Consider the following 27723-nt stretch of genomic DNA (forward strand, 5'->3'; position numbering starts at 1 on the left):
CTCTTCTCCCCCCTCCCCCCACCGCACAGCAAGCAGGAGGCTCCCAGGAGCAGCTCCAAGGCAGAGAGCAGCAGCAGCACATGGCAGTGGGGGGAGGGACAGCTGAACTGCCGGAAATTGATAGCCTGCTGGGCGGCTGCTGCACAGGGAACTTAGGGGAGCGGGGAGCTGATGGGGGGCTGCCGGTCCACCCTGATTCCAAGCCCCCACCAGCTAGCTCCAACGGGCTGCTCTTTCTGCAAGCAGTGGACAAAGCAGGCGGCTGCCAAACAACGTTATAAGGGAGCATTGTGCAACTTTAAACGAGTATGCTCCCTAACCGATCAGCAACTTAACAACGAAACAACATTAACCTGGATGACTAAGTGAGGAGTTACTGTACAGAAAATCTTGTTTTGTATAGTTTTGTTTTAGATGTTTCAGTCTTTCTTGAAAAGTAAATACCCCCAGCCTCCTACTGGTGTTTTTAATGGGGTCTCTGAATTTTTTAATTTTTTGGACATGTGGTGACCTGAACTGAATCCCCATTATTGCTTAATATCTTTTTATAAAGATTTTTTTTTAAATAGGTGGAAACTGCTACAAACACATAATGTTACATAAGAATGGCCGTACTGGGTCAGACCAAAGGTCCATCTAGCCCAATATCCTGTCTACCGACAGTGGCCAATGCCAGGTGCCCCAGAGGAAGTGAACCTAAGAGGTAATGATCAAGTGATCTCTCTCCTGCCATCCAGCTCCACCCTCTGACAAACAGAGGCTAGGGACACTATTCCTTACCCATCCTGGCTAATAGCCATTAATGGACTTAACCACCATGAATTTATCCAGTTCTCTTTTAAACGCTGTTATAGTTATGTTGATTCAATAGCATTCTATAAAAATTAAAGACCTGTCTCTGCTTCCCAACTGTAAGCCCTTGATGCCTTTAGAGCGCTAAACAAAAGCTTTAATTCACTTAACCCCTTTTATTGTATAGTTCATATAGTGGATTATGCAGCCCAAATAGGATGACCAGACAGCAAGTGTGAAAAATCGGGACGGGGGTGGGGAGGTGATAGGAGCCTATATAAGAAAAAGACCCAAAAATCAGGACTGTCCCTATAAAACCGGGACACCTGGTCACTCTAAGCCCGAAAGATTCATACACATTTTTTGTAACGGTTACAGATCTTATGATATACTTGTGACTATACAACTGATTTGTTTTTTAAGACCAGAACTAAAAGATTGTTAATGCATTTTACCTCCTTAAATGTTGCAATCTAGTAAGTATCACAAATACAATAGCATATCCTGTAAACAGAAAGGCACTAACTTTCCAGCATCTTCCATTTTAGTGGCACCTGTTACTGCCACTATGAATAAGGTTCTATCATCAGCTCCATTATGAACGTTTTTCAGGGGTTTATAACTTTCTTATAACTGAAACTTGGCATGTAGGGTCTACCCTAAGAAAAATTGGCTAGTCAATTAAGAGAGTAGAGTCTTAAGGAACCCGTTTGACAGTTAGCTGGTGCAGTTCTATATAACGCAAATGGTTTTCAGAATAAATTTTTTGAATTGTATTTATAATCCCCTGAAAAAAGGGTTGATATAAATATTAGCATAATTCAAATACAGATTCTAAAATGGCACATATTTAGCATATGCAACAATTCTGAGATTTCAGAGGTGATAAGATAATTCTGAAGTGGGTAAGGGAACCCATCATTGTTTACCAGCAGGAAAATTCACAGCAATTTCTAAACTAGATAGAACTGTACCATACCTCTGGTGGACTGAGGAATATTTCATCAAACAGACTCCTAGACTCCCTAAACTGGCCGTGCTAAGCATGTAAAACAAACATAAGACAAAAGAACTAAAGAACAGTGTTAAGAGAAAGCTATTTATTACAGACAAACAAACCATTTCATTATTTTAAATATTCTGTTTTCACTTAAATGACTTTTTAAATGTCACTTAGTTTAGAATTTAAATGTATAATGAAAACCAGGAAAGTGCGATTAGAATCTTTCAAAAGGAATGAATTAACAAGGGGAAACTTGGGGCTGGAGAGGGTGGAACAGCACATATACCGATATTATATAAAACAGATTACACACAAAAACGTTACATGAAAAACAGTAAGGTTGAAAAGTCAAGCACTCAAAAGTTAGGAAATACCATAATTAAGGTTGCCAGTGCAACATTATCATCCTGAACATGCTAAAACAAGGGTTGGCAACCTCTGGCACGTGGCTTGCCAGGTTAAAGCACCCTGGCGGGCCGGGCCGGTTTGTTTACCTGCCGCGTCCGAAGGTTCGGCCGATTGCGGCTCCCACTGGCCGCGGTTCGCCGCTCCAGGCCAATGGAGGTGGCGGGAAGCCACGGCCAGCACATCCCTCAGCCTGCGCCTCTTCCCGCAGCCCCCATTGGCCTGGGACGGCGAACCGTGGCCAGTGGGAGCCGCGATCGGCCGAACCTGCAGACTGGGCAGGTAAACAAACCGGCCCGGCCCTGGCGAGCCGCATGCCAGAGGTTGCCGACCCCTGCGCTAAAAGAACAAGAATATTTGTTTCAATTTGTCCATTTTTTCTTTGTCGGCAATAAAAAGCAACATACCTCTCTGACTTAAGTTACCTCTTTGCTACCATCAGAAACCATTCATAATATCACAGCACTATCCCAGGAATTGTAATTGTTAACTCAATGAATCGGCTTCCTCCCCTACCTCCAGATATGTACTAGCTATAGAGTCAAAATCGAACAGAGAATGTGGCTTTTTAAAGTGTTTAGCAAACAGCTGTATTTCAAAGAAGAGCTCTACAGTTCTATAGCACTTCACATCTTCAGAATGCCTTGCAAATATCTAACTATATTTTAAAAGCTATTTAGCATCCAAAAGACATCAACCTTTTTTTATAATCATTGTTATCGAGTGAAATATGGGCCTAATGCTTTTTAAAACACTACTTTAGAGTACTGTACATTATCAAAATCAACTTTGTTTACAGATTCCCTGAAAGATTTTTAGAGATATTTCACTTACTCTTTGGGCAGCTTCTGCTGCAGCAGCTGCCATTGCTGCAGCTTTGGCTTTCTCCGCTTCATCGTAAGTAGGAAGAGAGGTAGCTACACTATATGGAGGTGGTACAGGGTAAAATTCATTATGTGTTTCTGTTTCTGTTAAAAACAAAAAATGAGTTTCATGCTTTGTATCTCAGAAAAATAATCAACAAGAATCTTAAAGAATGCACACTAAAGTAACAGCAAGGCTGGTGACATTTAAACTGTACAGTCATTAATTTCAGTCTCTTTGTTCTACAGCAACTTGACCTATAAGTGTTTACAGACATTGTGAGAAGTTTTTCGGTTTTTTATTTATTTATTTTTTTAACGAACAGGAAAGAGTGAATCACAAATTTAAAGATGCCTAGTGCTGCAGCTCAAAAGTAATTAATTTAAAGTTTGACCTAGATACTGCAAAAGGGCAAAGAGTTTTGGAACTAAGATTACATTCTGCTGAAAAGCAAATGCAAGTGTTCCACTCATATGCAAATTATTGTATCTGATGGTGGAAGAAGGGTGCAAAGAAACATCCTAAAAGAAGAGTTTCAGATTCTTTAAAAAAAAAAAAAAAAAAGAAAAAAGAAAAAAGAAAAAGTAGTGAACTGAGGCCTCTCCTGGTCATGTCACATCTCATCAACTGCAGAGCCCTGCTGCAAACTGCAGCTGGTCTACCGAGGCAGGACAATTGCTTATTCTTGGAATGGCTCAATTTTGCTAAGTTAGTATGTAAAGTATTGCTTTTAAAAAAGTAACATGAACAACAAATTTTGTTTTAGGACATTTTACTTATATACCAAAGTGTACAAAATATTAATACATTGCAAAACCAAGCAATATTAACTAGTGTCTAGTACTTGGCTTCCCTTTATACCCCGGCATCAGCATATAACCGGATTCTGCAGCTGATTAAATGATGCCAGCAGAGGTGCTTCTTTTGCAAATACTTCATGTGTGGACATTTATTCATGGTATTCACATGGGAAATGTATGCATTGTGGCCCTGATCCTTCAAACCTGGGGACTATTCTGAATAAGAGCCAAAGATTGACTGTGGAGTTAAAGTACACAGAACTTAAAAAAATAATAATAATAAGGGGTATCTTGAGCTAATAATACGCTATTTGCACAGTATGGTAATTTGGGCAGTCAGCACAATTCCAAAAGTTGCCTGGGTTTTGGTTTAAAAAAAAAAAAAAAAAAAAAAACACACAAAAGAGAAACATACATCTGTGGGTCACCTTTAATCAAGTAACAGTAAGTATTAAAAAAAAAGGCGGCATCATACGCCCCCAAATCAGTAGCTGACTCACGATCTCTCTCCAACAGTAATACTACCTAGAGCGGTTATATAATAAAGGAAAAATACCTGAGGTTGCAGCTGCTTCTACAGCAATACTACAATAAGGTGGAGGAGAAACATCTGCTTCAGATAAAGCTGCTGGTTGAGAATTTTGTGCAGTCTCTGTAGAAGTGGATGGCTCCTCAACAGTTGACTCTGGAGGATCATCTTCATTGTGAAGCTTAAAAACACAAAAATTTCAAAGGGAATTATTTATATACAAGTCAAATGTTGACATTAACCCCTTCAGATGTTACCAAAGAATAGAAATTTAGCACTATTTTTAGGTTATTGGAAAAATTTAAAACTTCTGCTTTTTTTAAACTTTGTGTTTTAGAGATATTTTACAGTGAAGTATACAAGTAAACGATCTATAGGAGAAGAATTTGGGTAGGCAAGTATACGGATTTAAAAGAAAAATAAAACAAAACCTCATTTGGCATGATGCTGCACTAATACCCTTAAGTACATAAAATCCTCATGGTTATTTGAGACAAAACAAATAACCTTCAGAAAATGAAAATCCAATCTAACAAATTCAACAGAAAGGAGCACAAGCTATGGCAGGTAGAAAGTACTGGTATTAGGAAGGCTAAAAGATTTGAAGAGCAAAAAGCTAAGAAAAGAAAACATATGAAATTAAGCATATGAAGACTAGTGGTTTCTTTGGATTAATAGAATTAAGGAAGATAAAGACATTACAGAAAAGATAAGTTAAGTTATTTCTTTACATCATCCTTCACTATAAGAGATATTGGTGAGGTACCGATCTCAGTCTTACTCTGATTAAAAAAGAAAAGATAAAGTGCTATTGGAGATTGATATGTCAAAAGAGGAGGTTGTTGAATAAATCTGGTAAGGGATAAAGTCCCCAAACAGATGGCAAACATTTGGAGGAACTTTAAAAGTAAAACAGATTACCTAATATGACAGAGGACCGAAAAGTTGTAAATATTGTCCCAGTGCCTATCATTTTAAAAAAGGTACTAGGAAATATTGTGGGAAATGACAGACCAATAAACTTAGTTCCACTGCAGATACATTGTTTGAAAAGACAGTTACCAAGTAATTATAAAACACCTTGAGAAAAATGATATAAGAAGAAGATAGCATAGTTTCTGTAAAGGAAACAGTTTCTCTTTAATCTACTAAAAATCTTTAAATGTTTCACAAAATAAACTATATTTTATCTGCTATTTGGACTTTCAAAAAAGTCTTGGTCAAGAATCCCTCACAAGATGTTATTCAAGGAACTAACTATGCATCAGAGGAAAGGTAAAAATACCATCAGGAAGTGGGTAAAACAGAAAATCAGTAGGAATAAGTGATGAACTTTCATTATGACAAAGGGTTAATACTGGGGTACCACAAGGATCTGTTCCAGGACCTGTAGTATCTTATTACTGATCCAGACGAGTGGATGAATGAACAACAATGTGAAAAATATACAGATGACAAAAAATTATTTAGCTTAGTGAAGACTAGAGAAAACTCTGCAGCACTTCAGAATGACCTAACCATTTAGGCACATGGGTAGCAAACAAAGACAAAATTCGATCATGACTATATCAAGGCAAAGTGGAACAAAAAACAGACTGCACTAATGCAAACTGCTGGGTTCTGAATTAACTATAATTCTTCAATAAAACACCCAAATGTTTCTTCTGGAAACAGCTCAAGTGTTGGGATGCCGAACATAGGAAATATGTTTTATAGAAGCTGATGGTACACCTTCATTTGGAATATTATCTGCAGTTCTGGCTACCCTATCTCAAAAAAGAACAAAAATAGAAAAGGTCCAAAAGAAAGATGGCAAAGAAAGAGACAAGGAAAAACTCCCATATGAAGAGACTGAAAAGACTGCAGCTGTTTAGTGTAGTGAGGAGGCATAACAGAGGTATACAAAATAGTTCTTTGATCATTCAACACATTTACCTTCTCTTGTATTACAACAGCAAGGGGTCATTCTATGAAATTGAAAAACAAGTTATATAAGGCAACACTTAAATAAGCAATGCCTATGGAACTCATTGCCACAAGATATGATGGAGGCCAGAGCTTAGTATGATCAAAAAGATCAGCCAGTTATGTTGGACAGAATAATCAGAAGGGATATAACCACCCCCACGGTCCAAGACATGAACCAATCTTTAACGGGTGACGATTAGGAAGAAGTCCAAGTCTACAGGTTTTTCCATGATCCTTCACCACAGGATTTCTTGGGCCTTCTCTGAAGCACCTGATGCTATCATTGGCAGACACAGTATCCTCCTGGACTAAATGATCTGATATGGTATGCCAATTCCTCTTTCGGCTACGTCACTACATTCTGATAAGCTGATATTTAATAGTAACATTTTCAGAAAAATACATCAGGATACTGCTTTAAAACAGTATTCTGATTTATGCCATTCCATTAGGAGAAAACAGATTTTGTTTATTTTCGCCATCATAAAAGTGAATTGCTGCCAAGCAGTTAAGAAGACTTTCTGTGCTAACCACTGTGTGTCAAGGAGTCTCCTACGACTAATTGAACAACTTGAGGAAAAACTCTCTCAGTTACCAGATTTTTTTCATGCATTTTAAGTACAGGTTTTGAACAGTAGTATGTTCCTCTCTTTTCATGTTTACAATTTTCTGTTAGTTAAAGGCAGCAGATAATAGAATATCTTTTTGTTTTCCTAACTTTAATTCAGTTTGCCATCTCTAGCACAAATCAATTTGCTTGACAGCAGTTAACTGACATTCTATGGCAGGTCACATACTTATCAAGATATCTTGCTGACTGTACAAAGCTTTACTGTTAAACAGAGCATGCCTCTATCAGCAGGTTTAGATTCCCCTTGAATTATTTATGCATGACTATATGATGCCTGATTTCCCATCCCCCTTTCAAAGCTGCCACACGCTGCCGGCTCAGGAGGCATCAAGGTCACATTACATGAACTAAATTCTTTGGATTGCTAAATGGATCTTGAATTAGGTATAACAATGATTCTTCTGAAATCAAAGGTTCAGAGACATATGGAGATCACTGGAGGACAAACAATACAGTACAAATCATTCATTTCTATCACACACAATTTTTAAACACAAATAGTTTCTTTTTTCTGAATAATTGTAAGTTACGTTATAAAGAATTTGCATCTCAGACAACTTAAAATTATCAGCCACACTCAATTCCAGGACAGGCTGTTTTTTCAGTGGCAGAATCTGCAATTCGTTCAGTTCTTTTCAATCTTTTAGGATGAAAGGCACTACATAAAATGCATGATAGGACTATTAACCTGTGATTTTCACACTTCACTTCTGATTACCATAACCATGTGTCTTTAAAAAGACAACACTGCATCTCCTTCTATAGTTTATTACCTAACTGAAGTACTCATTTTCTATTTGTGACACATCATTTCCACAGCAACCAGATGTGATGTCAAATGATGTACGACTTCAAATAGAACATTAAACTCACAATATGGCATCTGCTTACTCCTGCAAAAGTCTTCGGAGTGGGGGGTGAAGGAAGAAGAGGAAATGGCTGCAGGTGGCCTGCTTTCCCTTCTCTCCCCCCCACCCCCCCGCCCCATTATATTTCTAAATCTAAATACAAACCAAAAAAATCTATATCATATACTCTATCTATACCTTTCATTTTACCTTCAGAAGCTTTTGTGTGTTTTGCATAAATCTCATTACTTGCGTAAGTTGAGTCTGCCTCTCCTCTGTTGTAATGCTGACTGACTGCTGAAAGAACAACAACGCAGTTGAATAAGGATCTCATTCAAATATGTCAAATTCTCAGCTTGTTGAGATAGTGGTGACATTTTGCTGATCTCTTTAAGCACAGTTACATCCCATGACAGTCAAAAATGCAAAGAAACTATACGAGAGAATTGCACATATCCTGTGACACATTCAGCCCAGTTCATCCCTGTTGTTACTTCACTAGAGCTGGCAGTTACTACAGAGATGAATTTCGTCACTGACATTTATTGGTTTCCAGTCACTTAACATATTTTTGCTATCTTCATAACTAATCATGCAGCCATACAGGATGTGGTTGTCACTTGTCAACCCTTTCCTCAAACTATCTGCTTCTATGTGATTTCAAACATTATTTTGTTGTTGTCATAATGTAATACTGTATTTTACCACCTTTGCTAATCTCATGGAGTAGTGGCTTAAAACTGGATTGGCCAACTCTTGGTGCATTTCGGCCACAATGAACTACTAAATACAAACAATTAAAAATAAGATACGGATAATGAGACTATCCTGTTACACTAGATAAATTTTATCCTAAGGGATACTGTGCCATATAACAGTACCAACGACCTTCACATAGGAAATGCTTTACAAGAAATAATTCTCTTTCAAGACAGTCACCACAAAACAGTCTTTCCGAGAGTCTTTTGGGGCTCTTCGGTCTAGCAGACAAAAGGTTTAATAAGATCTAATGGCTGGAAGTTGCAACTACATAAATTGAGACTAGAAATAAGGTGTACATTTTTAACAGTGAGAATAGTTAGCCACAAACAGTTTACTGATTCTCCATCACTGGCAACTTTTAAGTCAAGAATGTATTTGTTTTCAAGAGACATATTTTAGTTCAAATAGGAAGTAATTCAGGGAGTTCTATGGCCTGTGTTATACAAGAGGTTAGAGCAGATGATCATAACTATCCCTTCTGGCCTTGAAATCTATGAAGCTCCACAGCAACAGCTGCCAACATCAACCAGAACAGCAACTATAGAATTGGGTTCATCTGTCCTGCCTTATTCATTGTGGACTCCCATGAGACCTTGACTGGGACCTAGATTCCCACCTCCCATCAAGCACTACCTCCTTTTACTATGGTATCACCCAGCACAGACAAACCCTTCAGCTTCATGGTTTCAAGCACAATGGGTAACATCTAAACAGAAACTGGGACGGACTTCCCAGCCTGGGCGAGCAGACAGACACACTCAAGCCAGTCTGCTAAAAATAGCAGTGTGGTCACAGCAGCATCAGCTAACTACCTAAGTACATACCCATGATATCAGGGGAGTTTGCACCCAGATGGCTCGCCTGAGCTGCCGCTTGTACCACTATGGCCACAATGCTGTATTCAGCATACTAGCTGGAGCACAGCTAGCATATCGGTCTACCCATGATGGGAAACACCCTTCCAGCTGCAGTGTAGACTATCCCTAACTGACAGGAGTTAGGAAGAAACCTCCCCCTTTGATAGTTTATTTCATAACTGTCCAATGTACTTCCTTCCGAAACATCTAGTACTGTCTACTGTTAGAGACGCCCAGTCTGTTCTACTATGGCAAATCCTATATTCTCATAGTTGTTCTGTTACCAAAGAGAACAATCCAGTATCCAGGGATGTTGGTCTTGGACCTTTCCAAAGCACTAATTCCCTACTAATACACTGATCAAAGAGATCTTTGATAGCTAAAGCATTTCAACAAGTACAGAAAAAACCCTTCACCAAAGCACATCGGCTCCTGCCAAGTTGGTGCATTCACTGCTTTGTGCATATGTATCATGCAACAAAATTATTACTAAATAAAAAGTTGCAAAGTGTATTAAGATGTATAAAACTGATACACAATCTTTTGGTTCTGGGAGCAGAACTACTAGCTTCAAATGGTTGATGCAAGTTTTCCCCTGATCCCCTCCCCCATCATTCTACAAGTATTTGCCATTACATATATCTGGATTTGGTACGCCTGTGCTGACAGTTTTTGTTTTTTAGATACTGCTCTGACGGAGGGTATCAGTAGTAGCCAGAACCATTATACCATCATAGGTGCAATGTCTACACAAGCAAGGAAACAGAATAGAAAGCCAGTGCTAGTATTCCACAGCTGTGTAGAAATACCAAATATGTCAGTTAAGTAAGTATTAGGTGCCATGGAAACTTATCTGTTCTATATACTCCAAAGGGATATTTGACTGAATATGGCTGAAAGTGTGTTGCAACAAAAGCTTTTCTGCTGAAATTAGACTTCCATTAAGTAAATTTCACACAAACAACAGGTGTCACATTGTGATACGCTGTCCTAAAAATCCACGGGGTGTATTAGCACTTAGATAGGGAGAGAGACCATGAAAATAAATTTCAGACATACTCAAATAAGGAGACCCCAATGTCTGTGTGTCTAATAACAATTAAATTTATATCCCATTTTATCCATCCATAAAAGGGGAGGAGGGGAGAGAAAGTCATATTTAGAAGTAAAGGTCATGTACCCATTCCTTTCTTAAGGTTACTTACCCCTCCTCACAAATACTTTTGCATATCAACATTCAAAATGGATTTTCAGAAAACAATATTTCTAGTCTGAATGACAAGGGCAAATATCTTTAGTTACCATTATTTTTTTCTCTTTTCTAACTGTTCCCTTTCCTCTCCTTCACTTTACTCAGAATGTCTCTTTCCTAGCCATTATAGTTAGTCAATGTTAACTCTGGATTGCACCAAAATTCCAATTTCAAGTATCAAACATATCAATATGTTGCTGGGTATCTATCAAGAAATTATAATATATAATTGTCAGACCAATAACTATTCTTTATTGCAAATTCATTCCCATGACCATAATCAATAAATCTGTCAGAGTCAAATAGTAAGCCACTATTTTTAATCATTTATATTAAAAAAGGCTGTTTGTGCTGAAACGTCTCATATTTTAATCTGTCTGAAGAAATATTTCTGGTAAATTTGTGGAGTTATGCTGCAATTAAAAAAAGTTTGCAGTTAAAACAAGCTTGCTTTAAAAAAAAAAAAAAAAAAAAAAAATACGCATTTTATGTTTTCCAGTTAACACAAAATTCACCACCTAGTTGGAACTCAATGAGGGCATATGCCTTTGACAGGTAGAAAATCTGGATAAAATTAAGAAAAATAATTATAAATACCAACTCATTTTAGATGCAGGAGTTCCACATTAAAAAATAATTATGTTTGCCAATAAGCATCTCTATGGTGCTGGGGTTCCAAGTTTCTCTTAGGCTATTACAAGTAAACTTTTGTAAAATAAAGTATCTTGGGGGGGAGAGGGCGCCCAGGAACAAATCTTTTGTAAAATCCAGGGGGTCTGGTAGCTTAAGACTGGGGAACACACAGATACTTTGGACTAAACAATTTTGAAAGAACTGGAGTTTGCAAGAGACAGGGTTTGCCTGTATGGGCTTCATTGGTAGCAAACTCTATAGTTAATATTGAGTTCCAGGTTCTATTTTAAACTCGACTTATTTTCCCCCCATCCAAATTAATTTAGGCTGAAGTTTTCAGTGTCTCATCTCAGCCAAAAAATGAAATATTTATTAAGTTTCAGCAAAATTCCCAGAGATGGTGGGGAAAAATACACAGGAGACTTTTTTCCACATCATCTAGGTGACCTTTTGCTTAAGACAATGAGGGATGATATCCAATGTCAAATTTGATTTATTTCATATTCCTCACATAGGATGGAGAAAGAATCCAAGTCTGATTAAAGTTGGTTCATTGTTTTAAAATTTCATACACACTTTAAAATGTGTAAGTCTGTACATTACAGCCTTTTCCATGCATTTGGAGCAGGGACCTGAAATTGAGTCCTACACTTCCCAAAATGACAGCCTTAAGCAGCGGGCTACTGGCTACTTTGGAGTGGCTCAAGCTCTCAAAAATTTCATCAGAATGGAAACAAATGAAAAAACTTCAAAGTTTTTCACAACAACAGAATGTGTGTTTCCAGCCAGGCCAATTTAGAACCTATTCAGGATTTCCAATCGTTTGTATGTATTATCACAGTCTGAAAATTTACCTGACTCTCCTAGTTAGCCCAAGAACTGTGCCTACTGGCCAGGATGAAAAATATCTAAGCAGTCAAGACCCTTGCAATTTAAAGGAATAAAACTGTGCACCATTTCTTCAGGGGTTTTCAAACTGGGGGTCGGGACCACTCAGGGGGTCGTGAGGTTATTACATGGGGGGTTGCGAGCTGTCAGCCTACACCCCAAATCCCGCTTTGTTTCCAGCATTTATAATGGTCTTAAATATATTAAGAAGTGTTTTTAATTTATAAGGGGGGTTGCACTCAGAGGCTTGCTATGTGAAAGGGGTCACCGGTACAAAAATTTGAGAACCACTTTGCATATTGTATTTAATGCTAACTGTCAAACTTTTTATTTAGTAACTTAAAAGTGTAACTTATTACATTTCTCATTTTTGTTATCCCCTCTTTTCCATCGTGGCTTCACTCCTCTATTCCCTTCTTTCCTGAAACAGATCTTGGAATCTCTCCCCCTCTTTTCCTTAGTGTCTGTTTCTTCTTTTCTTTCTCCACTTCTTTATAGCTGTCTCCCCGCCCCCCCCCCCCCCAGTCTTACTGTATTGTCTACTTCTGACCTATTTTTTTCTCTCCACTTTTCACTCTCAAATCTCTCAATACTTTACTTTTTAACTCATTATATACTCTCTCTCTTCCACCAGTCCCCTCACATGCCTTCACATTCATGTACTCAAACATATGCATTTAATGTTTTACCACTCTCCAAACAACCTGAAGACTAAACCTGCTAGTCTGTGAGAAATACAAAATATTGGGATCTTTAGTCTCCAGCATCGGTCCCCACGTAAGAAGCCAACTCCCCTCCCCTCTTAAGTTCCCTCTAAGCAGCACAGCTATGCAGCAAGCTATCAAGGGCCGCGCAGATGCACCTCTCCCCCAGTCCCGGGCTGCTGCGGTGAGAGAGGGCGGGGGGGGGGGGGGAGTGCAAGTCCTCTCTCCCCGCCGCAGCCCCTGGGGCAGCCTGCACCCCAAACTCCTCATCCCTGGCCCTACCCCAGAGCCCACACACTCACCCCAAACCCCTCATCTCAGGCCCCACCCGAGCCCGCACCCCCAGCCAGAGCCCTCATCTCCCCACACTTCAACCCCCTAGCCCTGAGCCCCCTCCCACACACCCAAACTGCTGCTGCTGCCCCAGGGCCTGCCCAGCTCGGACAACCCCTGAGGCAGCACCGGCCGCTGCAGAAGTCACGGAAAGTCACCGAATCTGTGAATTCCGTGACAGACACACAGCCGTAGACATTTGTAAACAAATCCTCCTTATGCTCTTCAGTGGATCATCTTTGCTGCCTGAAGGTTGGGTTCCCTGAGCAGAACTTCCTGCTACTCCCAACTCCAGCTTACAGCTACCATGTGTGTTCATACATAATGGTGGTTCTCAACCTATTTACCATTGTAGGCTGCATATGCAGCTCTCTCTGTGTTATGTGGGCGGCATCCACACAATATATATACTACCTGTATGCCAATGAGGTCACAAGGACTGTAGCTGTGAGCTGATTTGGCTGCAAGTGGCCCGCGGGCCGCAGGTTGAGAACCAATGATATATAAGAACACCTCATACATACATGCACACAGTTCAACTTTTTGCTAATCTTTGCATACCCAAACTAACGGAGAGGAGGAACTGTTTTTATAAAATGGTCTGTAGATGTTTCAGTATACAGAGTAATAAGGTGGACATTAGATGTAAATTACATATGGGATAAAAATGTACTTTTATTATTTTAAAAATTGATGTGTATATATATTAGCTTAAATCACATGCAAATTTATAACATTTAAATCTTAAATTCTATTATTTAACATGCTAACTTTGAAATGAAAACTACTTATAGAAAAGGTACACAAGGCAGCTTCAGGAAGGTATGCTTGCTGATGTACACAGAAATAATTGTATGAAGCTATTGCTTAAGGGAAAAAAGGCAAACTGAATTAGCTTCCACCATTCAATTTTCTGACTTTTCAATTTCTTGTGTTTCTCGGTTCAATACTTATCAGTAATAGGTAGTTGACTACAGTTACATTGCATGTAGCTTTGTGAGTCTGCTGTGACCTGTACAAAGTACAGCCCTTTCCTAGATCAGAATTATATGCAACGGTGAGTCAAAAATGAGACTCTTCCTTAAAATAAATCTGAAATGAAGTGTGATGACATGGAGATGCTTTTGAATAGTTTAAGATCTGATATGTAACCTAATTACTGAAATAGACTGTAACTTATTCTACTGCCCCAATATGTTTATTATTCACCTAGAATGCTTGAATGTAATGGGGACTGTTTAGGGAGGCAAAGCAATTGCTCCTCAGATAAGAATATCGCAGCACACACTTGAAAGACAACAGGTGAAACTACCGACTTCCACAATCCTATGTCCTGTCTCCAGCAAATAAACAAGGCTTAATATTTCCAGGCTGGGAGCCTGGAGATCAAAAGGATACTGACCAGCTAAAAGCCCTCTGACAATAGGGGGGTGTTTGTCAGTTGCCAGGGGCTGGAAGCTGTCAGTGACCTCAGACAGCCACATCTCCTGCAGAAGTGTAAACAAGCCTGAGCCTTCCCCAGTTCCAGGGAATGCTAAGCCTTCGAAAGAAGCAAGCATGCAGGCAGAGTGTTTATTATTTTTAAATGTTTTCGCTGAGATATTTTTGTTCTAAGTAAATAATATTTTACTTAGAGAAGGATGTTTGGTCACTAGTTACTACTGTCATTGCTGCCAGAGGAAACGGATTTTAGGTGCTGGGCAAACGTCAGACCAGCCGAGGTAATCACAATTGATACCCAGAGGACTACTCTCAGAACCCAGTACAAGAGTGGGGGAATCACATGATTCTATCCTGAGAAAGGTGACAGCTAGCAGCCTGACGAAGTGCACTCAAGGAGACCAAAAGCAGTCAGAGGTGTGGTTAGCCTAGGAACTGTGACAATCAGTAATGCTAGGACTACGCAGACTAATGGAGTTAACTTTAGTAATGCCTATGCAATAATAAATGTTTGTGACATTAACTTTAAAAGCCACATATCATTAGACCATTCTATAAGTTCAAAAAACGCTTCATTTAAAATTAAATTATATTCAAGAACTGATTCCACATTCCATAATGTTCTCATTTAGAAAAAAGTGTTGAGACACCAAAGAGCATATTAGAGACCTATGAAATGCTCACCAATTTCTTAATTTTATACTAAGAACTATAGGACTAGAGTACACAACACTACAGTGAGCCCACAATTCAAGACATTTGGAGAAAAATACACTAGTGCCATGGGAACACCTGTTCTCACTTTCAGGTGACATTGTAAACAGGAAGCAGGCAACAGTATCTCCCATAAATGTAAACCAACTTGTTTGTCTTAGCAAATGACTGAACAAGAAGTAGGACTGAGTGGACTTATAGGCTCTAAAGTTTTACATAACTGTACTCAAAAACAAAACAAATGTAACAACAAAATTCTACATTTGTAAGTTACACTTTCATGATAAAGGGATTGTAATACAGTACTTGGACGTGAACTGAAAAATACTATTTCTTTAGTTTATCATTTTTACAGTGCAAATATTTGTAATAAAAAATATAAAGTGAGCACTGTACACTTTGTATTGTGTTGTAATGGAAATCAATATATTTCAAAAAGTAGAAAAACATACAAAAATATGTAATACATTTTGCAAAAAGAACAGGAGTACTTGTGGCACCTTAGAGACTAACAAATTTATTTGAACATAAGCTTTCGTGGGCTTATGCTCAAATAAATTTGTTAGTCTCTAAGGTGCCACAAGTACTCCTGTTCTTTTTGCGGATACAGACTAACACGGCTGCTACTCTGAAACCTGTAATAAATTTCAATTGGTATTCAATTGCTTAACAGTGCGATTAATAGAGATTAACTTTTTTAATCACGATTAATTTTTTTTAGTTAACTGCAATTAATTGACAGCCCTAGTCAAAACATTAGTATTTCACTGCCCTGAAACATTAATTCCAGCATGTGATGACAGGCTATGAACACTTAAGAAGTGACTTAATACCTCCTTAGTACCACTTCTCTTTTCCTGCTAAACCCATGCTTAAATGATACCTTTATAAAAACAAACAAACAAACAAAAACAAAAAAAACCACTTTTGGGAGGTGAACATGCCAATTATTATGAAATATACTAATGACTGCCAAAACCCTGTTGTTAATCTGCTCTGGCACACTAAAAATTGTGACATATATTGTACATCAACCTTATACAAAGGGTCACCAAAATCTACTCATCCAGCTTTTAGCACAGGAGAGAGACCAAATAGTATTTTTAAAAAATGCCTGTCAAAAAAAGAAATTAATATACTTCTGAGTGAGCAAGTGAAATTTTGCAAGAACGCTGCACATAGCCTTGTTCTGATTAAGACTGAACAGCTTAATAGTTCCTTAAGCTCACTCTCTTTACTTTCACTCAATTTCTGTGACTAATCAATAGGACCACTCATAAAGTTAAGATACTCATAAGGCTGGTAGAACAGGCCTTGGACAGGTAAGCATGGGGAGTGGGGAGAGGAAGGAAGGGTTTTTTTTTTTTTTTTGGTTTGTTTTTTTAAAGTGGTCTGCTGGCTTGACTTATTTTCCTTAAAATGCATTCACAAATTTTTATTGTGATCCAATTTCTCTAGTGGTCTACTGCTTGCAGTAAGACCATTATTCTACTTTATGAATAAATGTAGTATTATACTATTACAAATATTAATGGCATTACATAATTATATTTAATATTTGTAGAAATATTTATTCACTATATAATCTGTGATTTACAAATAAAAAAGGAGACAGGTCTCTGGCAACCTAAAAGAGAGGAATGGGATTGCAAACAGAAACAAATTGACAGATTTTTGCACATCTTGTTAGGTCCACAACATTCCAAGTTAGTGTTTTATTTTTCTAAATCAGAGTCTTTGCCTGTCCCACGAAGACCTGCACGAAAGACTGTGATATGGGGTGAGCTAAGACAGAGCAAGGGTTGAGCCACAGGATCCGCTTTTACATGCATCCAGTGCCTAGTATTCCATGTAATTGGTGCAGAGTAGCTGCAAAAAACAAGATCAATTAAGACTAACAAAAAGTCTTATGAAATCACTTTCTGCTTCCACTGTAAATCTTAAAGCAATTTATAGAGGTGTAGCCCCATTTCAGATATGGGATTAGTAAAGTAAATAGAAGTTAATTTATTTGCCAATGTTCACACAAATCCACTAATCACAAATCCAACCAGAGAAGTCAAATTTGTGTCAGTTTTCACATTTATGAAACGGAAATAGCAGCACTTATTTGTAGGTTTAAAAAGCACTTTATAAAGTAGCACTAATAAGTAGCATCATTTTACAGGTGAGAGGAAAAGATTTAACAGAGAAAAATTAAGTGACCTGCCCAAGCTTGCATGCACGTGGTGAAGTGCAACATTTAAAATGTGCAATCAATGACATTCACTGCACAGCTAAGTTTGCTCACCCCACATGCACAATACAGCATACTTTCACTCAAATATTGATTAGATGGCCTGTTGGTTTCACACCCAGTGGTTATGCCTATTGCCAAGTTTTTCTAAGGGTATGTCTACACTACAGGATTAATCCGAATTTATATAATTCGAATTTAGGAAACCGATTTTATAAATTCGAATGTATTCGGCCACACTAGGCACCATTAATTCGGTGGTGTGCGTCCAAGCTACCGAAGTAGCATCGATTTCCAGAGCGTTGCATTGTGGGTAGCCAATAACATTGAATTGCCAATAACTTCGAATTGCGGCCACACTAACCTTAATTCGGATTAACAATACCGATTTTGACGCTACTCCTCTCGTCGAGGAGGAGTACAGAAATCGAATTAAAGGGCTCTTTAATTCGAATTAAATGGCTTCGTTGTGTGGACGGGTCAAGCGTTAATTCGAATTAAAGCAGCTAAATCCGAATTAAAGTCGTAGTGTAGACCAGGCCCAAAACAGTTTAAAAGTTGAGTACAGATTTAGGGGTAGAGTGTGAAACTCCTAATTATCTTGTCAGAAAATCATTGGAACTTGCACACCTAAATGACTTAGGCATTTTTGAGAATCTCACTTAAGGGCATAATGGAGCAGACTTGGATCTACCACATCAGAAACCCTGGGTGTAGTCTCAATTCTCCCCAAAACTTCCTTTAACCTTGGGCCACCTCTATCCTCAGTTATTCATCTGCAAAGCGTAGATCACATTATATTTGTCTTCGAGGTGTGAGGCCTTGCTAAATATGGGCTGTGAGCATTCAGCCTTATGAAACCCAGTTACGTTTGTAACTCATGTTCTAGGCTCTGAGCCAGGAGAACACCTTTCCTTATACTGCTGCAACTGCAGTTTCTTACCCCCACGCCATTTTGGTGGGGAAAGTAGCTGTGCAGAATCATTTTCCCTAGATTTGTTCTCTCAATGCTCTCTCTCTCTCTCCAAGGCATGAATGCAAGTCTCAATACTAGTGGTGCTCCTTTCACTCAGCACAGAGAAATGCACAGCTCTGCCCATGAACTTCCTATGGTTGGCTCTACACATGTACCAAGAACCTCACTACCAACTGGCAAGGGGGTTACAGCAATCTTCTGATTTTGGTATGTACATTCAGGTTCACCAAAGAATACCATGTGAAGTCTCAAATGAAATCCAGTGTGTCACTGTTATTCATATTATTGTGAAATGTATGTACAAATACTACGTAAGGAATTATGTATATATACACTGAAAATATGACCTTAAAGTCTGTTTTAAGGTATTAGTCACCAGCAAAGGTGCCAAACAGGTTCTATCAGACAAGAAATGTCCATGCAAACTGAATATTGACTGATTCACAACAGGTCTCGCATCACAAACCTTAACTGAATGCAAATGAAGAATTGTGGAGACTTCAAAAAGAATCAAACAGGAAGAAAAGAAAAAACACAGCAGGGGGAGAAAATCCTACCTGGTGGGTGCACTCCAAAGGTTTGCTTTACTATTTGGAGGCAAGACAACACGCTGGCACCCTTCACTCGAGGGGGGTAAGAGGGGGAGGATGACAGTACTTTTGTTTCATGAAAAAAGGGGTCTCAACCAGGCATCGTTGAAAACAAGGAAGAGAACTGTGTGATATTAACAAAACAAATATACCTAAGTGCTGTAGTGGTAAGCAAAGTGCTGGTCATGGGGTGAATCTTACAAGCTGGTGTATTAGTGTTACTTTGAGAATAGCAGGCCTGGTAATTCTGTGAGTGTTCAGGGGATAAGGGACTGGACGCTGTATGGAATGCTCTGACAACACGGGGCTTGGTGCCTATCGCTACCAGTACGGAAAGAGTGAGCCCGGAAAGTAGCGCTTTGTGCTGCCAGAGGCTGGTGGTTTCAGCGAGCTGATCCACAGCAGGCAGAGACAAGACTGCTTCACACTAAGTGCAGGTTGTGATGAGGTGCCGCAGATGATTCAAAAGGTTCCGCCACAACCTAGCCAAATTTCAAATCTATCACCTAAAGCTGGTGTAAAAATATTGTTGCTTTTTTAAAATGGGAAAATAATTTTTCACCGTCAAAAACATCTGATTTTACATAAATAAAACACACACCCCCGGGATAAGAACATATCTGCTAAATTTTAGCCCCAAGGGTAGAATAGTGACAAAGTTTAAGCAGCTAAAAATGGAAAAGCCTGTGCAACCTTAACCGTAGGTGTCATTACATGCTCTGTGTATAAGATTCTTTGCTTTGACACACAATTAGTTGATACTTGTAATGTAAATTTCTATTAAAGGAGTTAAAAATAAAAGTATAATAAAATGAGCCAATAAAAAAAATGTTACATTACCTTAATTAACCCATCTTACTAATAAGATGATAAAAGAAATTAAATTTGTTTCAAGCACTGAAGATGACAAACTTATGATAGTCCTTTACAGTCCTTACAACTGAGAAGATGTGACATCTCGGAAAGCCCACAATGAGTGAAAAAATGCATAGAATCAGGGCGGATAAAAATCAATGGTTTAAAAAAAAAAAAATCGGATTTTTTTAGGGAAAAAAACAAAGATGCATTATAGCTCAAAGAGATCATCATGGAATAGGGATTATAAACTCTAATTCTATAGTATGAGACAATATATTCACATAATGTCTGTAGTAAGAGGAGGCCCTGAGATATAAACCTTGGTATCAGAGGCCTGGTATGAGGCCTAAGGCCTGAACTAAAGTAATGGTCAAGACTTTGCTAACATAAAGCAAAGTTAAGCTGTGAGCCAGAGGCAGGCCCTGCTCACAGAAGCTGGCAAGGGAAGGGCTGATGCTGCAAAAAGAGACATACCTAAAAGGTACTGGACACCAGATATCAGAACATACACTATACCGGAACATTCCACAGATAACATGGAACAGGCCGACCCATCCCAATGACAGGGGCAGAAGGGTAAAATGATGGATAGAGTTGTTTTGATCGAACCAACATGTACAAGGTGAGAGGCGGCACCTTACTACGTAGAGGGGTTGTACCTTGCTACGCAGAGGGGTTGCACCTCCATACGTCAGGAGTGATGTGTAACTTGTTTGTACCTGTGTATAAGAATGTATCCCTGGGGTGGTGTCTTTGTCCGGCCACGGGGGCAGTGGAAAGTCCCGCCACTGAGCCGGGTCCTTGCCAAGAGGCACTTTCTCGTAGTATGCCCTGAGTTAAGCTAAGAAACCTACAGGGAACTGCAATTGTGTCCAAGGTCGCAATAAACCTAGTCGACGTGACTTTGCATCTTACTAGACTCTGTGGTTATTGGGGGTTCTCTTCGGGTCTGTTGTGTCAGCTATTTGCGCAAAGCTGGGGCAGCACACAGAGGGAACACACGCATGCAGCCGAGTGATATCAACATAGGAGAAAGCAGAGCACCACACCGGTAGCATCTGACAACAATGTCTAAGAAAAGTTTTGTAAATGAGTTCCAGTAGTTCATGGATTAGGGACCCAACCGTATGGGGTTCCAGGGGCTTCTTTATAGAAGATTTAGGTTAATCTTTCTATCTACCCAATGTGACTCAGTGCTCAGTCTAGAACAGTGGTTCTCAAAACCAGTCCGCCGCTTGTTCAGGGCCAATGGGGGCTGCGGGAAGGGCGGCAGCATATCCCTCGGCTCGCGCCGCTTCCCGCAGCCCCCATTGGCCTGGAGCGGAGAACCGCGGCCAGTGGGAGCCACGATCGGCCGAACCTGCGGATGTGGCAGGTAAACAAACTGGCCCGGCCTGCCAGGGGCTTTCCCTGAACAAGCGGCAGACTGGCTTTGAGAACCACTGGTCTAGAAGATACCGTCAGAGATACTTAGTTTTGCAGTTCTCAGACTGGGGATTTGTCTCTCCAGAGATAACATGCTCAGGAGGAAGCTGGGTTGAAGATGATGAGAGGAACTTGTCTGAACATGCAGGATCTTCAGGTTGGTAAACTTTTTTATTTCATACTTCTTTCTTAAGGACTGCCTATCTTCCTTCTGGACTATTCTTGAATTCTCATGTTTGAGCAAAAAATATAGTTGTTCATCTAAAATGATAGTACTATAGAGTCAGTTGTGATAAAAAAAATAAATAGCTGAAATAGGCAGATCTTCCTTTTACAATTTCACCTTTAAAGTAATACTGAGTGTCAGTGAATGCAATGAGTAATACTAAATGAGCAGTATGGTAATAATAATGAAATAACTGCATGGACTTATTTTGTTTAGGAGAATCCATCCTCAACATACAGGATTCTGAAGACTATCCACTTTCAAGATCACCATCATTTTCTATAGTTTCAGAGTTATCTGCCAGTGATAGCATTTCAGTCACATCATGTATGTCACATAGCCACAGTATATCACCTGTAGCAAAAAAACCCAAAACACTCCATCATCATAGAGAAGTTTGTAATAAGAACCAGATTACAAAAAAGAGGTAATTGATGGAAAAATTGCACAGTTTGTTTATGCAACACACTCTCCTTTCCGTATGATTGAAAACCTACACTTCATTAACATGGTTCAGTCATTAAGACCAGGATACAGTCCCACGCAACAGAGCAGATGTCACAGGCAAATTGCTGGATAAAGTATATGAAAGAGAAATTGAGTAGTGTGCAAAAGGTCTAGAGCAGAGGTGGGCAAACTTTTTGGCCCAAAAGCCACATCTGGGTATGGAAATTGTATGGGGGGCTATGAATGCTCATGGAATTGGGGGTTAGGGTGCAGGAAGGGGTGAGAGCTTTGGCTGGGGGTGTTGGTTCTAGGGTGGGGCTGGGGATGAGTTGGGGGTGCAGGAGGGTGCTCCAGGCTGGGACCAAGGGGTTCAGAGAGCAGGACGGGGATCATGGCTGGGGCAGAGTGTTGGGCCTAATCTGATGACAGTTTGTGAACAAAATCAACAAACACAGTAACTCCTCACTTAACATTGTAGTTATGTTCCTGAAAAATGTGACTAACTGAAACTATGTTAAGAGAATCCAATTTCCCCATAAGAATGAATGTAAATGGGAGGGTTTTGTTCCAGGGAATTTTTTTTTTTTTTGCCATACAGTACAGTACTATAGTTGGGAGGTGCCCCTGCCTTACCCCACATAGGCACAGCCCACTGGCACTGGAGACAATGAGGCAGGCAAGGAGGCTGAAGGTGCTGTAGGCTAGGAGAAGCACGTTGCGCAGCTTCCCCTACTCTGCAAGCACTAGGGACGGGGGGGGGGGGGGGGGCTCACCCACGCCACTCCTTCCCCCAAACACCCACCCTTAACCCGCCTCTTCTTCCCCTCCCCCCCCTTTACTTCGCACACCGTCCTCCCCCTCCCTCCTGAACGCTGCAAGCCAGCTGACTGCTGTGGGCAGGGGGGAGGTGCGCCGAGTCCTCGCTCCTGCCCACTCCCTCCTGCCCACGGCAATCAGCTGGCTTGCGGCATTCGGGAGGCAGGGGAGGGGAGGAAGGGGGAGCCTGCATGCCGAGTCCTGCTTCTCCCCCCTGCCTCCTGAACACCGCAAGCCAGTTGATTGCTGTGGGCAGGAGGCGGGGGGAAGAGGGGTAAGGGGCTGATCCACGGGGTGTGCCAGCGGGTGGGAGGCGCGGGGGGGGGCATAGGGGAGCTGATAGGTGGGCTGCCAACTGAGGACAAAGCAGGCAGCCAAACTGTTATAGCGAAGCATTGCACAACTTTAAATGGAGCATGTTCTATAATTGAGCAGGGACATAAGATCGAAACAACATTAAGTGAGAGGATGTTAAGTGGAGAGTTACTGTAGATGGCACTGTCACAGCCAAAGTTCTCAACATTGGGCTTAAGAGAAATGTTGAACACATGCTGAGTACCCTGAAGCCTATTTCTGTAGCCTTGAACAAAATGCAGGGAAATAGCTGTTTTATTGCTGACACTGTTGAAATTTGGAAGGAACTGAGTGAGATTGTGACGGTTGGGTCACAGAGACCCCCTTGGGACTGCCATCTGATGTGCTGAGACTACCTCTGAGCCCGTTTTCCCTGCCAGCTTGGGACTTCAGTACCTTAATTAACAATTTTAAAATCAGGTTTGTTTTTGTTAAGCTTGAATGTTTAACTAAATTAAAAAAAATTCATATGCTTGTTTTGTTAAAATATTATGTTTGCTGTTGAAGAAAAAAAATCCAGAATACATAATGTTGTTGTTTCAGTTAAATAAAACAATTTAAATGTCTGTCTGGTGATGTTCGCCTCCTAATACAGCAGGACAAGAAAATCCTCCAAATATTAAAAATTAACCTGTTGAATTGGAGCTAGTTTACCTCCCAAGGACTTCATAAAATCTGCTTCAATTTCCTTTGGTAAATGAAATAACCAAACAATCATTCATTTTCTGATATAGCTGTAAAACTAATCTGAAAAGTTTTCAAAATAAATCACTTAAAAAATATAGTGTGTACCTTCTAAAAATGAAACCTACATCTATCTGTGAGTTGTGAAGAATATGTATTAAGGTTATAACAACCATCAAGAATGCACTTTTATGCAGAAATCCATGATTAAATCGAGTCTTCCTGACTAGTGATTTCAATCATGATTTAAATCAATTTGATTACCTTTGAAAAAATACTAATAATTGAGAAAAATATATGGTATGTCACAATGTTACACTTTACCATTTTTAGCCGACGGGTTTGCCAGTCAGTATTAAGAATTCTTAATCACCAGAAAATAATTTGGAAGAAGAATAATTCAAGCCTTTGACAATTATTCACTGGCGTTACTCTTTTAGGTGCATTCATACCTGATTGTGACATATTAGATTGTAAGCTGTTTGGGGCAGGAACTGTCTTTTTGTTCTGCATTTGTACATCTAGCACAAGGGATACTGGTCCATGACTGGGATTTCTAGGCACTACGATAATACCAAAAATAAGGTATGATGCAAACATAAGAAAGTAGTTGACCTTATCTTTCACAATGACCCAAGGCATACATTGGCTTATTAATGAACAGATCAGCAATTCAAAAAGGAACTGGAGGTCAATGAGCACTTGCATTTCACAATAAAGTTTGGGGAACATGAAGGTGAGAAACCCAGAACAGTGGAGGAACTCAGATTTATTTTGCTTCTTCGTTTATATTGCTCAATTTACTGGATTAGTCAAAGTAAAAGTGTACCACTCCATTTTGCCTGATCTGTCAGGTGTACATGGCCAAGCTAAGACATGTATTACCTCACGAACGTAAACTAATATAAGTTTACCACGTATATAAAAACATGTTTAATTTTAGCCTGCAAATGAAATTATGTACACATAGAATCTGCTGTTTATATATATATTTTTAAAAGATTTAAAACAGCACCACCCTATCTGAGGTTATATCAAGAGGAAATTTGATAGCTATCTTCCTTCATTCACTAATGAAAGGGTAAAAACTGATTAAAGTTACTCAAATGAAAATGTACCTACTCGGAACATTAAAAAAAAAAAAAAAATGCTTTTACTTGCAGCTGAAAGTATTGTCCATTCATGATTACATCAACTTATTTTCTCATTTTTAAAAAGTTACTCTATATTTCAGTACAGTACTAAATTCCAGACTGAGCTAGTATGCAAGAGGCCTGTTCTTTGAGGGTACAGCTCATCTCACTAGATTAGTTCTTCTGTGCTATATAGCATGGAGCTTAAGGAGGACAAAGACTTGCACAAGCCCACTGCATTGAAAAATTTTTTAGCCTTCAATGGACAGTGGATTTATACTCATTAAAAATGTCAGTATGACTGTCTTAGGCATTACAGTGAAGACAGTAAAGGTTGTCACTGGGATGTGGCAATGTTTAAAAGCAAAACACTATCTTCAATTTTCGGCACAGCGGACACTCAATAGTAGCAACATATGGTGCCCCTTTGCTATGTTGCTCCTAAGGGCTTGTCTATACTTACGCGCTGGTTCGGCGGCAGGCAATCGAACTTCTGGGTTCGATTTATCGCGTCTTGTCTGGACACGATAAATCGAACCCAGAAGTGCTCGCCGTCGACTCCGGTAATCCTGCTCGGGGCGAGGAGTACGCGGAGTCGACGGGGGAGCCTGCCTGCCGCGTCTGGACCGTGGTAAGTTCGAACTAAGGTACGTCGACTTCAACTACGTTATTCACGTAGCTGAAGTTGCGTACCTTAGTTCGAATTGGGGGGTTAGTGTAGACCAGGCCTAAGTGGCTGTTGCTGTTATGGGTGGGGGGGGGGAACGGGGGGGAGGAGGGCATCAATAACTCCACAGTAGGGAAAAGTGTTCCCAGAGGAAATGTTGCTCATAAGCAGTGATTGCTCTTGCTTGTTTGCAGCAACACCTTGTATCTACTGTATCACAATTGCTTCAATGGGGGGGAAAAAACAAAACAAACAATGGAATATCGTTATATAATTAGTTTGATCTATTCAGTGATACCAGTCATCAGAAGGTTCTCCAAGATTAACAGGATCAGAATTTCTAATGTAAACAATCTCAGTCTCTCTCTCTACATACATCATAAAGCAATAAAAATGGAAAGCCAATATCTTTCTCTGTCAGTCAAATTTTAGGCTCAGTGCCATGGGGAGCCGGGGTGAGGGAGGGAAAAAAAGAGGAGACTTGACTAAAGCTTTTTCCAAGTTTCCTGAGTAGGTTCAATTTAATTTGAATGCATGCATGGTGACAACTGAAGAAGCTGAACTGACTTTGATGTATTTTATTATTTCTAGCATGTGGTACTTTAATTAGTTGCAAATATAGCCAGAGTTTGCACTGGATGCATGTTTTATAAACCAAAAACCCTACAAGCACTGAACATACTGTAATGATACAGAAAAATGCGCAATTTCACAGAATGGAAAAGATGACTGAGAAAATTTAGCATGTGAAGAAGTATGAAAGAAAGTTTGTTTAGATTGATATCACAAATAACTGTGCATCACAATGTATAACCGCGTGTAAAGCGAAAGAACAATATTTTTTATCTTTTAATGCACTATGTACGGTGTTAGGTTTTCTAAATCACACCTGCCTCTACTGTAACATCAAGATGTCCAGACACATGTACCTTGCAGAACAATGATTTACATTTATACAATGACTTTACATTTTCTAAATAACTTATCTATCTTGATTAGAGAGTAATGAATGTGCCTACCACTAGGGTAAAACACAGCAATCATTGGTAGCCTACACCCTGCATAGCATCCTGTACTTAGAGCCTGACATCACACACACACCCGTGACCTAGCAGCCAGAGCATCATCCCTAATTCCCATATGTGGTTTTATGTGACTCAGAGATGGCAGATTGCAACAGGTTTTATAAGCTAAATGGGACCTTCCTAATAGAGGGTTATTGTTTGGTTACATCTCCTGGCTTTCCACTGTGTGTGTTGCAAGTGGGAAGGGATGTTCATCAGGGACCACTGAACCTCATAACTGAGGGGTGCTCATGGGAAGGCAGGGGGTGTAACTGTACATGAACATGGTTGATTTACTCATAGCTGAAGAGGAAGGCAGAATGAACCACGTTACTTTGCCTTGGGTCCCACAATAACGTCGTTCTGGATCTTATGGCAACTCTTCAGTACTGAAAAAACATTGCTTGCCGAAAGATAATCAAGGACCTTAGTCAAGTACTATGGGTAAAATTTTTAAAGATTCCTTAAGCGACTTAAGCACTTGTGTCCCACTGACTTTCAATAGGACTTAGATACCTAAAGCACTCAGGTGCTTTTGAAAATTTTACTCTGGAATTTATTAGTAATGCAAAACAACCTATTTCCTAGAAAGGCACAAACATGAACACTATCCCAAACTTTAAAACTTAATGGTTTACAAGTTTCTATAAGGGCTGTCAATTAATCACAGTTTAATTGCACTGTTAAACAGAAAACCAATTGAAATTTATTAAATCATGTGGAGGTTTTTCTACATTTTCATATATATTGTATTCTGTGTTGTAACTGAAATCAAAGTATAGATTATTTTTATTACAAATATTTGCACTGTACAGAGGATCAAT

General features: G+C 39.5%; 1 protein-coding gene across 1 annotated transcript in view; it reads right to left on the reverse strand.

Annotated features, from left to right (window-relative positions):
* Positions 1-27723, reverse strand: part of NDFIP2 (Nedd4 family interacting protein 2) — a 73293-nt gene that overhangs the window by 39257 nt on the left and 6313 nt on the right. The window contains exons 2-3 of the mRNA XM_065400864.1: positions 4421-4574; positions 3035-3168 (exon numbers count right to left, since the gene is read on the reverse strand). Coding sequence (XP_065256936.1) covers positions 3035-3168; positions 4421-4574 — 288 coding nt within the window. The remainder of the gene's footprint in view (positions 1-3034; positions 3169-4420; positions 4575-27723) is intronic.

This window comes from Emys orbicularis, chromosome 1 (genome assembly GCF_028017835.1).
Source record: "Emys orbicularis isolate rEmyOrb1 chromosome 1, rEmyOrb1.hap1, whole genome shotgun sequence".
Taxonomy (NCBI): domain Eukaryota; kingdom Metazoa; phylum Chordata; order Testudines; family Emydidae; genus Emys; species Emys orbicularis.